The sequence below is a fragment of the Xiphias gladius genome, chromosome 5 (assembly GCF_016859285.1).
Source record: "Xiphias gladius isolate SHS-SW01 ecotype Sanya breed wild chromosome 5, ASM1685928v1, whole genome shotgun sequence".
Classification (NCBI taxonomy): domain Eukaryota; kingdom Metazoa; phylum Chordata; class Actinopteri; order Istiophoriformes; family Xiphiidae; genus Xiphias; species Xiphias gladius.
The window spans coordinates 22,159,809-22,173,804 of record NC_053404.1 but is presented as its reverse complement, the minus strand read 5'-3'; the positions used below and the strand labels follow the sequence as shown (position 1 = coordinate 22,173,804).

Below are 13,996 nucleotides of genomic sequence, written 5' to 3'. Positions count from 1 at the left end.
AGTATTTAGACACACACACACACTGCATATATACAGTATTTAGACACACACACACACACTGCATATATACAGTATTTAGACACACACACACACTGCATATATACAGTATTTAGACACACACACACACTGCATATATACAGTATTTAGACACACACACACACACACTGCATATATACAGTATTTAGACACACACACACACACTGCATATATACAGTATTTAGACACACACACACACACACTGCATATATACAGTATTTAGACACACACACACACACTGCATATATACAGTATTTAGACACACACACACACACACTGCATATATACAGTATTTAGACACACACACACACACACACACTGCATATATACAGTATTTAGACACACACACACACTGCATATATACAGTATTTAGACACACACACACACTGCATATATACAGTATTTAGACACACACACACACACACTGCATATATACAGTATTTAGACACACACACACACTGCATATATACAGTATTTAGACACACACACACACTGCATATATACAGTATTTAGACACACACACACACTGCATATATACAGTATTTAGACACACACACACACTGCATATATACAGTATTTAGACACACACACACACTGCATATATACAGTATTTAGACACACACACACACTGCATATATACAGTATTTAGACACACACACACACTGCATATATACAGTATTTAGACACACACACACACTGCATATATACAGTATTTAGACACACACACACACTGCATATATACAGTATTTAGACACACACACACACACACACACACTGCATATATACAGTATTTAGACACACACACACACTGCATATATACAGTATTTAGACACACACACACACTGCATATATACAGTATTTAGACACACACACACACACACTGCATATATACAGTATTTAGACACACACACACACTGCATATATACAGTATTTAGACACACACACACACTGCATATATACAGTATTTAGACACACACACACACTGCATATATACAGTATTTAGACACACACACACACTGCATATATACAGTATTTAGACACACACACACACTGCATATATACAGTATTTAGACACACACACACACTGCATATATACAGTATTTAGACACACACACACACTGCATATATACAGTATTTAGACACACACACACACACTGCATATATACAGTATTTAGACACACACACACACTGCATATATACAGTATTTAGACACACACACACACTGCATATATACAGTATTTAGACACACACACACACTGCATATATACAGTATTTAGACACACACACACACTGCATATATACAGTATTTAGACACACACACACACTGCATATATACAGTATTTAGACACACACACACACTGCATATATACAGTATTTAGACACACACACACACACTGCATATATACAGTATTTAGACACACACACACACACACTGCATATATACAGTATTTAGACACACACACACACACACACACACTGCATATATACAGTATTTAGACACACACACACACACTGCATATATACAGTATTTAGACACACACACACACTGCATATATACAGTATTTAGACACACACACACACTGCATATATACAGTATTTAGACACACACACACACTGCATATATACAGTATTTAGACACACACACACACACTGCATATATACAGTATTTAGACACACACACACACTGCATATATACAGTATTTAGACACACACACACACACACACACACACACTGCATATATACAGTATTTAGACACACACACACACTGCATATATACAGTATTTAGACACACACACACACTGCATATATACAGTATTTAGACACACACACACACTGCATATATACAGTATTTAGACACACACACACACTGCATATATACAGTATTTAGACACACACACACACACACTGCATATATACAGTATTTAGACACACACACACACTGCATATATACAGTATTTAGACACACACACACACACACTGCATATATACAGTATTTAGACACACACACACACACACTGCATATATACAGTATTTAGACACACACACACACTGCATATATACAGTATTTAGACACACACACACACTGCATATATACAGTATTTAGACACACACACACACACTGCATATATACAGTATTTAGACACACACACACACTGCATATATACAGTATTTAGACACACACACACACACACACTGCATATATACAGTATTTAGACACACACACACACACACACACACACACACACACACTGCATATATACAGTATTTAGACACACACACACACTGCATATATACAGTATTTAGACACACACACACACTGCATATATACAGTATTTAGACACACACACACACTGCATATATACAGTATTTAGACACACACACACACACACACACTGCATATATACAGTATTTAGACACACACACACACTGCATATATACAGTATTTAGACACACACACACACTGCATATATACAGTATTTAGACACACACACACACACACACACTGCATATATACAGTATTTAGACACACACACACACACACACACACACACACTGCATATATACAATGGACGACACTCGCTGGCAGAAAAAGAATAGAAACAACCTGGCAAACCTTTTTTGGGATTACCCTAACCCCTTAACCCCTAACCCTTAACCCTAACACCCTAACCCTAACGTAAGGGTGTAGTAGAACCACCTACCATTTGTCCAAATACGGGTGGAGTTTCGAACAAGTAGCAACCACCACAGCGATGAGCTGAGGCTTCTGCCGATCAAGCAAACCAAAAAAAAACAAAACAGACTTTAAAGAGCAGGTGGAATGTTCCCAGTGGAGTTTTCTATATTTGGGATGTAGTGCGTCGTATCAGAGTAGACTGTGTGAATCCTTGAGGTCTAACAAACACGCGGAGTGCGTTTAAGGTTTCGCTGAACTAAAACTGACGCGCGTAACTGTCGCGATTCTTGCCCTCCGCTAATCTGGATCAATTCACAAATGCTAAAAGTCTTTTTTTTTTTCACATCGTTAATATCGTTATTTTGATGAAACGAAAAAGGCATAAGTCGACCACGAGGGCGGATTGTGGATTAGTCGCTCGTGAACGTCTTAATAATGAAGGTCTGGTCGGGGGAAGAAAATCACCGGGTCCGCATTCATCTCAAAAGACCCGCGGCTCCTCAGAGAGACACATTGAAATGGCACTTTTGTTTTATTATTTTTTAGTTCATTCAGGTAAAATGCTTTAAGATGCTTCCAGAAATCTGACCAACACCCACCAGCTCAACTGCCTGTTATGGTTCATGTTGCATTTCAGTGCAGCAAGAGCCTTATAAAGAGTGACCCCCCCCCCGTTCCCATTCAATCAGTCGATAATCTTTTTTTGAATTCACGAAATTCCCAAAGTTTCCAGTTCTTAATGAATTTCCTTCCTGATGAAACATCTGCAACGGAATATTTTTTCACATTTATTTATGATTATAAATGATTTATTATCTTCCTGTTCACGTCAGAGTTCACTGACGCATGTAAATGTTTGCATGCCAGATCCTTTTAACACCTACTTAAGCTGTGGCGTCGCATGTTCTCGTTTTACCACCGCACACGTTAAACGCAAGCTTTTAGCGTGAAAAGCACACGTTAGTCAGCCCTACCGAGACAGACTGGGCTCAGACCCTCTGCCCCGACCGGACCGCGACCTCTGGGCCACGCTGTGGACGGGCCGCAGAGATGAGACGAGCTTCCTCTCGCCGGACACCGCGGAGTCGCCGTCCCTAAACCGACAGCACCAGATTGTGGACAGAATCCTGGAGGATTTTCCGGACTGGAGCCAGAGCTCTCGCACAGCCGGCTAACTGCTACAGAGCGGCTCTGACTAATTTATGCAGATGTATTAATAGATCACAGGCAGCTCTCAGCCCGACCGCCGTGCCTTCTCTCCTCCAGGAAAAAAGGCCAAATAAACAACTGAGGCAGAGAAGAGCTCTGTCTTCACTCTGCAGAGTAAAAGGCCGGCTTCAGAATGAGGCGGTCGTTTGCATATCCGCCTCCCAGATTTGTTTGATTTTGTTTGGCATTTTTTATTCATGCATTTATTTATTATCCATCAGAAGAAGTCCCGACAGAAGACATCTTCAAATACTATTGTTATTCCCATGATATTAACAAAGCATCATCACCACGCACGCTGAATTTTAATTGGCCACGTTATGGCAAACATCCGCCCTAAACCAGCTGTTCTGGCTTAACGTACAGTTGTGTGTCTGGTTCTTCTCCCTGCGGGTAGCTGAAGGTGTCGTGGCGTCGCGTCATGGCGTCGCGTCATGGCGTCGCGTCATGGCGTCGCGTCATGGCGTCGTGTCAAGGCGTCGTGTCAAGGCGTCGCGTCATGGCGTCGCGTCATGGCGTCGCGTCAAGGCGTCGCGTCATGGCGTCGCGTCATGGCGTCGCGTCATGGCGTCGCGTCATGGCGTCGCGTCAAGGCGTCGCGTCATGGCGTCGCGTCATGGCGTCGCGTCAAGGCGTCGCGTCATGGCGTCGCGTCATGGCGTCGCGTCATGGCGTCGCGTCATGGCGTCGCGTCAAGGCGTCGCGTCATGGCGTCGCGTCATGGCGTCGCGTCATGGCGTCGCGTCATGGCGTCGCGTCATGGCGTCGCGTCATGGCGTCGCGTCATGGCGTCGCGTCATGGCGTCGCGTCATGGCGTCGCGTCATGGCGTCGCGTCATGGCGTCGCGTCATGGCGTCGCGTCATGGCGTCGCGTCATGGCGTCGCGTCATGGCGTCGCGTCATGGCGTCGCGTCATGGCGTCGCGTCATGGCGTCGCGTCATGGCGTCGCGTCATGGCGTCGCGTCATGGCGTCGCGTCATGGCGTCGCGTCATGGCGTCGCGTCATGGCGTCGCGTCATGGCGTCGCGTCATGGCGTCGCGTCATGGCGTCGCGTCATGGCGTCGCGTCATGGCGTCGCGTCATGGCGTCGCGTCATGGCGTCGCGTCATGGCGTCGCGTCATGGCGTCGCGTCATGGCGTCGCGTCATGGCGTCGCGTCATGGCGTCGCGTCATGGCGTCGCGTCATGGCGTCGCGTCAAGGCGTCGCGTCATGGCGTCGCGTCATGGCGTCGCGTCATGGCGTCGCGTCATGGCGTCGCGTCATGGCGTCGCGTCATGGCGTCGCGTCATGGCGTCGCGTCATGGCGTCGCGTCATGGCGTCGCGTCATGGCGTCGCGTCATGGCGTCGCGTCATGGCGTCGCGTCATGGCGTCGCGTCATGGCGTCGCGTCATGGCGTCGCGTCATGGCGTCGCGTCATGGCGTCGCGTCATGGCGTCGCGTCATGGCGTCGCGTCATGGCGTCGCGTCATGGCGTCGCGTCATGGCGTCGCGTCATGGCGTCGCGTCATGGCGTCGCGTCATGGCGTCGCGTCATGGCGTCGCGTCAAGGCGTCGCGTCATGGCGTCGCGTCATGGCGTCGCGTCATGGCGTCGCGTCATGGCGTCGCGTCATGGCGTCGCGTCATGGCGTCGCGTCATGGCGTCGCGTCATGGCGTCGCGTCATGGCGTCGCGTCATGGCGTCGCGTCATGGCGTCGCGTCATGGCGTCGCGTCATGGCGTCGCGTCATGGCGTCGCGTCATGGCGTCGCGTCATGGCGTCGCGTCATGGCGTCGCGTCATGGCGTCGCGTCATGGCGTCGCGTCATGGCGTCGCGTCATGGCGTCGCGTCATGGCGTCGCGTCATGGCGTCGCGTCATGGCGTCGCGTCATGGCGTCGCGTCATGGCGTCGCGTCATGGCGTCGCGTCATGGCGTCGCGTCATGGCGTCGCGTCATGGCGTCGCGTCATGGCGTCGCGTCATGGCGTCGCGTCATGGCGTCGCGTCATGGCGTCGCGTCATGGCGTCGCGTCATGGCGTCGCGTCATGGCGTCGCGTCATGGCGTCGCGTCATGGCGTCGCGTCATGGCGTCGCGTCATGGCGTCGCGTCATGGCGTCGCGTCATGGCGTCGCGTCATGGCGTCGCGTCATGGCGTCGCGTCATGGCGTCGCGTCATGGCGTCGCGTCATGGCGTCGCGTCATGGCGTCGCGTCATGGCGTCGCGTCATGGCGTCGCGTCATGGCGTCGCGTCATGGCGTCGCGTCATGGCGTCGCGTCATGGCGTCGCGTCATGGCGTCGCGTCAAGGCGTCGCGTCATGGCGTCGCGTCATGGCGTCGCGTCATGGCGTCGCGTCATGGCGTCGCGTCATGGCGTCGCGTCATGGCGTCGCGTCATGGCGTCGCGTCATGGCGTCGCGTCATGGCGTCGCGTCATGGCGTCGCGTCATGGCGTCGCGTCATGGCGTCGCGTCATGGCGTCGCGTCATGGCGTCGCGTCATGGCGTCGCGTCATGGCGTCGCGTCATGGCGTCGCGTCATGGCGTCGCGTCATGGCGTCGCGTCATGGCGTCGCGTCATGGCGTCGCGTCATGGCGTCGCGTCATGGCGTCGCGTCATGGCGTCGCGTCATGGCGTCGCGTCATGGCGTCGCGTCATGGCGTCGCGTCATGGCGTCGCGTCATGGCGTCGCGTCATGGCGTCGCGTCATGGCGTCGCGTCATGGCGTCGCGTCATGGCGTCGCGTCATGGCGTCGCGTCATGGCGTCGCGTCATGGCGTCGCGTCATGGCGTCGCGTCATGGCGTCGCGTCATGGCGTCGCGTCATGGCGTCGCGTCATGGCGTCGCGTCATGGCGTCGCGTCATGGCGTCGCGTCATGGCGTCGCGTCATGGCGTCGCGTCATGGCGTCGCGTCATGGCGTCGCGTCATGGCGTCGCGTCATGGCGTCGCGTCATGGCGATTCCTTTAAATATCGGACTCTTGCGTGAGGTTAGAGATGTAGATAGAACCTTTTTTATTTTTTGTATTCTACGAAGACTGAACCACTCTGTCTCCACCACAGATGACACAGATTAATATTCATAACAACATTTATCTCTATGATCTCATGAGCAGTGTGCGTTGGGCAGCGTTAGCCTTCATTTTGTGTGTGTGTGTTTGTTTTTTCTCCGTCGGCGGTTCGAAGCTCCTCTCCTTTCCCGCCCTCTGCTCTTCCTCCCGTCCTCCGTCAGGTCCGTCTGACTGTCCGTCCCAGTTAGGACGGATCTGAGCGGCGGGACTAACGAGAGGAGAGAGCCTCCGCGTCTCGCACGTCGCGGCCACTTCCCAGAACACTAATTGATTTCGGCTCTGTTCTGGGCTGGTGGAGGGGATGGTTGGTTGGGAGAAGAAATCCCGTTACTTCATCTAACTCAGATCTGCCGGAAGTGTTGAAACATTTCAAATCCAGGTTTAATTTGCCTCATTTTGTTGAATTAGTCGAATCCGGAACGATTCACGTTGGTTTCTTACTAATTTGCTGCTGTGTCTTTTTCACAGTTTCACAGCTTTCATCAGTTAAAAATAGTCGAGAGCTTCGTTTTCTTTCAGCTTTCAACTCGGCGTTTTCCAGCTGGAGCCGGAGGGAGCACATTGTACATGCTGCCTTGACCTGTGGGAACAATGACGTGTACAGAGAACATAAGCTCAAGTGCCCGCTTACTAATGATCTGGAGCTTTCAACCGCACCTCGTGACCATAAGATTCTCTTCACCGTGTAACACGTATGTCACACACGCCGATGTAACTTAAACTGGTCAGTTACCTGTATCTTCCCGCAGCAGTGTCCGTTCTCAGGTCTGTTTGTGTTTACACACAGTTGTTAAAAACAACAACAACAACAAAAACCATACAACCCTGAAACCATAGAAGAAGAGAGAAGAACAAACTACGATTTGTTTGAGGAAGACGGAGAAACAGGAACAAGAAACAAAAGGTGGCAATGACAGAAATCAGAACGGCATCACAACGAGGGATGATGGGGATGGGGGGGGGTGGCTTCCTTCCTTCCTGCCTTCCTCCCTTCCTCCCTTCACTCTCTCCTCTGCTCTCCTCCCTCCTCGGGGGCTTACACTTTCAGTTCTCCTGGTTTTTCCCTCGTTATGTGAAGGCAGCGCGATGCTTTCAAGGGCGTTGGCAACTGCTGGAGTTTCCTCTCATCATCACCTCCCCCGTCTTATCGATCTCCCTCTATCTCTTTACATTTCTATCTCAGTCCCCCTTTCTTTCCCTCCTTCCCTCCCTCTCTCTCACATATTTCCTCGCTGTCTGAATGAAACCCAACACTCCTCTTTCAAGCTCGTCCATCTCCCTCCCTCCCTCTCTCTCTCTCGCTCTCTCTGTGTCCTCCAGTCACTTCTGCTGTCTCTCGCCTCCATCCCCACTCCCTCTTATCTCTCCGTCTCTTCTTCCTCCATCCCGCCATCTGCCGAAGTCTGACATCGAATCAGTCGTGTTTTTGGGGCGGATTTGTTTTTTGATGTTTGGGCTGTGATGCCGTCAGCCGAGTTATCCGTTTCCTGCCCCGACGACGCTTCCTGCTTTCTCCCTTCTCGTTTCTGTTGATGTGAACGAACGTTTCCTGCACGAGTTCGGGAGGACGAACAACAAATGCTGCTGGAAGATCATTGTGTTTCGGTTTCAGGGCTGGGTGTTGTCTGTTTTCTCTCAGTACTAGTGCAGATGAGACTTGGTGATGAAACAACGCTCTTCGATAGCCAGAGTTGTGGAACATTAACATGTTTTTCAAGTTTTCAAATGTTAAATTTTGTCCAAACACAACACAAGAAGCCGCACGGGAACTTTGCCATAACTAAATAAAATTGGCTTCATTTAAAGTTTGTTTCAAGTAAGCAAGATTATAAATCTGATGTCAGCCTTCAGTACTTGACAGCCTTTATATTTCAGTACCACGCCCTACGTGGAATCTGTAAAAAGAAAAATGTGAGGACCGAAACTCTTCGGCTCTTTAGATTTTAAGGGATGGTATCGTGTGTATTTAAAAACTAAGCCTCTGTTTTGGCTGATCCTGACTCAGACTTTATGTTTTAATGTTTTAAATGGAATTACAGTTTAAACAAGGTCCTCTTGTAGTGCGGCAAGCTCAGAATATGCTTCGCCTAATGGAGAAAGATGGATAGAAAAAACTAACATAACCTGCTGAATAAAGAACAGAGTTATTCTGAGTAGTTATTTTTAAAAAGTGGTTTTCAATTAAATTTTTCCGGCCGATTTAACACTTCTGTTCAAAATAATCAGGTCAATTCATGATTTTCTTTTTCCTTTTGTCAAAAGTACAACCAAACATCGTACGTCATCCGTGGTCTGTTACCTACAAGTTTAGATTTTTCAAACCATCCCGTCGGTGTTTGGATTCATCTTCCTTCCTTCCTTCCGGACGGCCGCTGGTTTCAGTTCATGTCTGCGAAGAGCAGCTCGCATCAGTTATCATCACAGCGACATGTAGTGTCTTTAACTTTTTGTCAGAGGTTTGTTATTGTTGTTTTAGTGATTCGGTTTTGAGCAGGGGCCGTTTTGACGGTCGGCTGCTGAACGGCGACGGTTTCGGCCCCAGAAAGCGATCACAGGAACCACATCTGCACACTGACCCAAGAACCACTGATTTATTCAAACGTGTCTTTGTCAGGACAACATCTAACATCTGGGATCCAAACGTTGTCTATTTAGATAAAGTCGTCAGAACGTCTAGTTTGCGGCCCAGAGTCAGTCCGTACGCTGTTTTATTGTGACCCCAGGCACAGCTGTGGTCTTCACAACCTCCATGTTTGCCTATTGTTTGTCCTCTTGGTCTGATCTCGTGATAGAGTACCTCATTGTTATTATGATGGTCTTTGGCAGACGACGATCAGGTCTTGGTCTTTGGAGAATCCCGGTCAACATCTTACTAAGATCCGACCAGACACATTAACTATTTGGATTAATGTCTGTTACTTCTGTGGTGCAGAGGAACCGTGCAGGTGTTGCTCTGTTAGACAGGTTGGATTTCATCCACCCGTTTCATGCGTGTTTACAAGTTGTGCATTTAAAAAACCAAAATGGAAAAGTTGAAATGTCACCCAAAAAAAAAAAAAAAAAAGTTTCCACTTGTCTGAGGTGGATCGATTGATCAAAACGTCTACATGGGATGTCCTTGAACACACCATCACGGAGTGTTTCCTCACCTGCTCTGTGCTCGCACCTGCATTACTGCACAACAAGATCACACGGCCGACAAATGAAACTAAATCAGCGAATAGTTGACTGGAATTATTTACTTCAAACGAGGTCTCTGTGGTTCCAGGTCTCTGCTTGTTGGTTTTCATGCAATAAAGTTTGCAGCGAGTTTAATTAAAGCCTTATATGTAGCTTTTTATTTTGGACTAATGGATAAATGGGCATGTGCAACGCATTTATTCCGTTTGCTGTGTACAACTAATCAAAGCGTTTGAGTGTGTGTTGATGTGTGAATGTGAATTTCCACTGATTAAAACACAAATATCTGAGCGGTTGTAATGAAACCTACAGAGCTCCCTCTGTGATCCTCTCCTCTGAGATATTTAAACACACACACACACACACACACACACACACACGCACAGTGTTAGATGTGTGTGAGACAATAGAAAAGAAGTTTTGTTTTAATTGGTGCAGTGAACTATTCATAGATTTTTAATTGCTTGAGATGACATTCCCCCACTCCCTGTTTTCATTTATTTCATTTATTTATACACAAACACAGACAAACAAACACACGCACACACACACACACACACACACACACACCACTACACTTCGTGATCCTTTTTCCCTTTCGAAAAGACCAAATTAAAGCCGTTTCATTTAAAAAAAGCAAAGGCCTCCTTCTGTCGGTTGCTGTATGTTGATGAGTTTTGTTCGTAACATGTAAAATCCCCGATTTCCGTCACAGTTAATTATGTTATCTGCCTGATAAACACGGCATGGACCACCAACACGGTTCAGAAGGCCGCATGAGCTCTGGGTGGCGGATTTACAAAACACAAGAGATGTTTTTCCAAAAGTTACCATCTCTAACTTTTTTAATTAACTTCCAGCGACTGCTGGGACACGGGAGTGTTTCAGCTTTCGACTACACGCGGAGATATTGGCTTCTTGTAACGGTCACACGCCGAAAAGTTTGCATTAACCAGTTTAGAAAAACGCTGCGTTTTACTAAGACAAACTCAGGTCGTCGGATTAGTGATTTACCGTGGGTGGCAGAGACATGAGGCAAAAAGGCTGCATGAGGTGGGAGCAGCAGGTGCGCGCAGGTGGTCTGAAAACGGCGAGAGGCACCAACGCTGTCAGCAGTTGGAGCCGCTGCAGTGGGTGTGACACGCAGCACTGAAAATTGCTGCTAGTCGCCAATTCGGCAACTTTTAATAGTGCCAGTTTGCATAAAGTGAACACATCCAACGCGTTGGACGTGGGAGAAATGTGCGGGCCTAAAGACCTGAGCCGCAATCGTCACGGCCAGACAACCGCCGCGGCACTTGAGAACGGCGGCTCACGGGTGCTCTCCGGCGGCGTAGTACCCTTAGGCGACAGGCGGCGGCCCGAGGACGGGCAAACATCGGACCGGAGGCAGGGTGCCTGGGGATGCTCCGGAACAAGTCTGATCTCTGGCGGCTCCGCCTCGTGGCTTACAGCACTTGAGGGATCTGCCGCTGACATCTTGGTGCCAGATGCAAAGGCACCAAGAGTCCATGTCTCGGTGGGTCGGAGCCGAAAGCGTCGTGGGAACCGTAGCTCCAAAGCTTAAAGCAGAAAAGTAAGACATGTAGGAGAGAGGAAATCCATGAAGATGAACCTTTTTGTGGAGTTTGTCTGCTGTGTCCTGTGTTGAATGGAGAAACAGGAACCAGGAGCCGGCGTTGAACGCACCTCATGCCGCGGTTGTAGATTTATTATAAGTGTCTGTTTGAAATGAGAAAGTGCCTCAGGTTAACGGCAGCTCCTCCAGCTCTCCTTCCTTCAGTTCCTCTGTCTCATCTCCCTGGTTTCATCTTCCATCTCTTACCTCCACTCTGTCCATCACTCATCTGCTTGTATATTTTTCCATTACCGTGCTGTACACGTTTGTGTGTGTGTGTGTGTATTTATGTATGTATGTAAGAGAACTATACACTTATATTTCATGCATAATGTAAGGTGCATATTTATGCACATTTTCCTGTTTACTTTGCAACGTCTGTGTGTGTGTGTATGTGCGCGTGTGTGTGTGTATTTACAGGTGTCACTGTATCAAACCTCACCCACAACTCCCCCCATCCTCCCCCCTCCCCCTCCCCCAGCTATGTGGGCTGGATAATGGAGACATAAATTATTCAACAACAACACAGTCTATCAGATGAAATACCATTCACTCTGTGTGCGTGTGTGTGTGTGTGTGTGTGTGTGTGTGGGGGGGGGGGGTACACAAATATGATGTGTAATTGTGTTTGTGTCTCTTCATTCGGTTTCTCTATAAAGTTTAAAGCCTGACTCACTCTCTCTGACATTTCCACCACAAATGCACTGATGTTCAATTATTCACAAGCTGCTGAGAGAGAGAGAGAGAGAACGACATAGAGAGAGAATGGGGGTATTTTGTTGTGTTTAGTTATTGTAACCGTGTTTTATTGTCCCGCGTGTCAAAGGAAGAGACGGTGATGATGGGAGGAAAATGGGGAGGAGGGGAGAAGAGGGATAAGGACGGCGGGTGGGAGAGGGTAAGAAGGGAGGAGAAGAGGATGAGGGAGGGGTAAGAGTACAGGAGATAGATAGGAGGAGGAGGAGGAGAGGAAAGTGTTTAGGGATGAGGAAAGAAAGAGAAGAAGAAGGCCAGAGGGGGAGGGAGGAGAAGCGGAAGATGAGAGGAGGTGACGGTGTGAGGAAAAAAAGAAGAGGAAATCAGGAGAGGACGAGGAGGAGGAGAGGAATGAGAGGAGGAAGGGAACAAAGAGAGAAAGAAGGCAGGAAGGAAGAGGAGGAGGAGAACCAGAGGAAAGTTGTGTAAAAGATGTAAACCTCTCTCTCTCTCCCTCTGCCCCCCCCCTCCAGGACCGGTAGGCGGAGTCAATGTTACCGCATCATCTACCGCCACATGGAGCGAACGCTGACCCAGCAGGAGGTTCGACTGGTCCACGAGCAAATCGAACGCACCGCCGAGACCGAGCTGGGCGTGCAGGGCAGATACTGAGACACACACACACACACACACACACACACACACACACACACAGCTGTTAGGCAGCTTCGTCACGTCCTCGTAGCTGCGATATTTCGCCACAGGGGGAAACACACTCGGCTTTGATGATGCTGCCGTCGGTTCTCACACACACACACACACACACACACACACAGCGTCCAAATGCCATTCTGTCAGTTATTCTGTGCCAGTGTTGAGGCATTAAATGGCTTCGCCTGTCACTCCTGTCAGCCATGCAATGAATTCTGGGTTTTACACACACACGCCATTTGAATGCAGCTCATTAGAACATACACCCCCCACACACACACACACAGCGTCCAAATGCCATTCTGTCAGTTATTCTGTGCCAGTGTTGAGGCATTAAATGGCTTCGCCTGTCACTCCTGTCAGCCATGCAATGAATTCTGGGTTTTACACACACACGCCATTTGAATGCAGCTCATTAGAACATACACCCCCCACACACACACACACACACACACACACACATATTCACACACTCACAGCATAACAACCAGACAACACTCTCTCAGTGTGGTGAGACGATACGCTGGCTTAGGCTGCTGATCATACACTGGCATACTGGAAACTTACACACACACACACAGCGTCCAAATGCCATTCTGTCAGTTATTCTGTGCCAGTGTTGAGGCATTAAATGGCTTCGCCTGTCACTCCTGTCAGCCATGCAATGAATTCTGGGTTTTACACACACACGCCATTTGAATGCAGCTCATTAGAACATACACCCCCCACACACACACACACACACACACACACACACACACACACACAGCGTCCAAATGCCATTCTGTCAGTTATTCTGTGCCAGTGT

The 13,996-nt window shown here is 48.6% G+C and overlaps 2 protein-coding genes across 22 annotated transcripts in view; both read left to right on the top strand.

The window, feature by feature from the left end:
• Window positions 1-13,299, top strand: part of fars2 (phenylalanyl-tRNA synthetase 2, mitochondrial) — a 123,133-nt gene extending 109,834 nt beyond the window's left edge. For both annotated transcript variants that reach the window (XM_040127094.1, XM_040127092.1), the window contains exon 11: window positions 13,011-13,299. In XM_040127094.1, coding sequence (XP_039983028.1) covers window positions 13,011-13,149 — 139 coding nt within the window. In that variant the 3' untranslated portion in view covers window positions 13,150-13,299. The remainder of the gene's footprint in view (window positions 1-13,010) is intronic.
• Window positions 1-13,996, top strand: part of LOC120789870 (NACHT, LRR and PYD domains-containing protein 12-like) — a 1,168,582-nt gene that overhangs the window by 889,429 nt on the left and 265,157 nt on the right. The window lies entirely within an intron of this gene.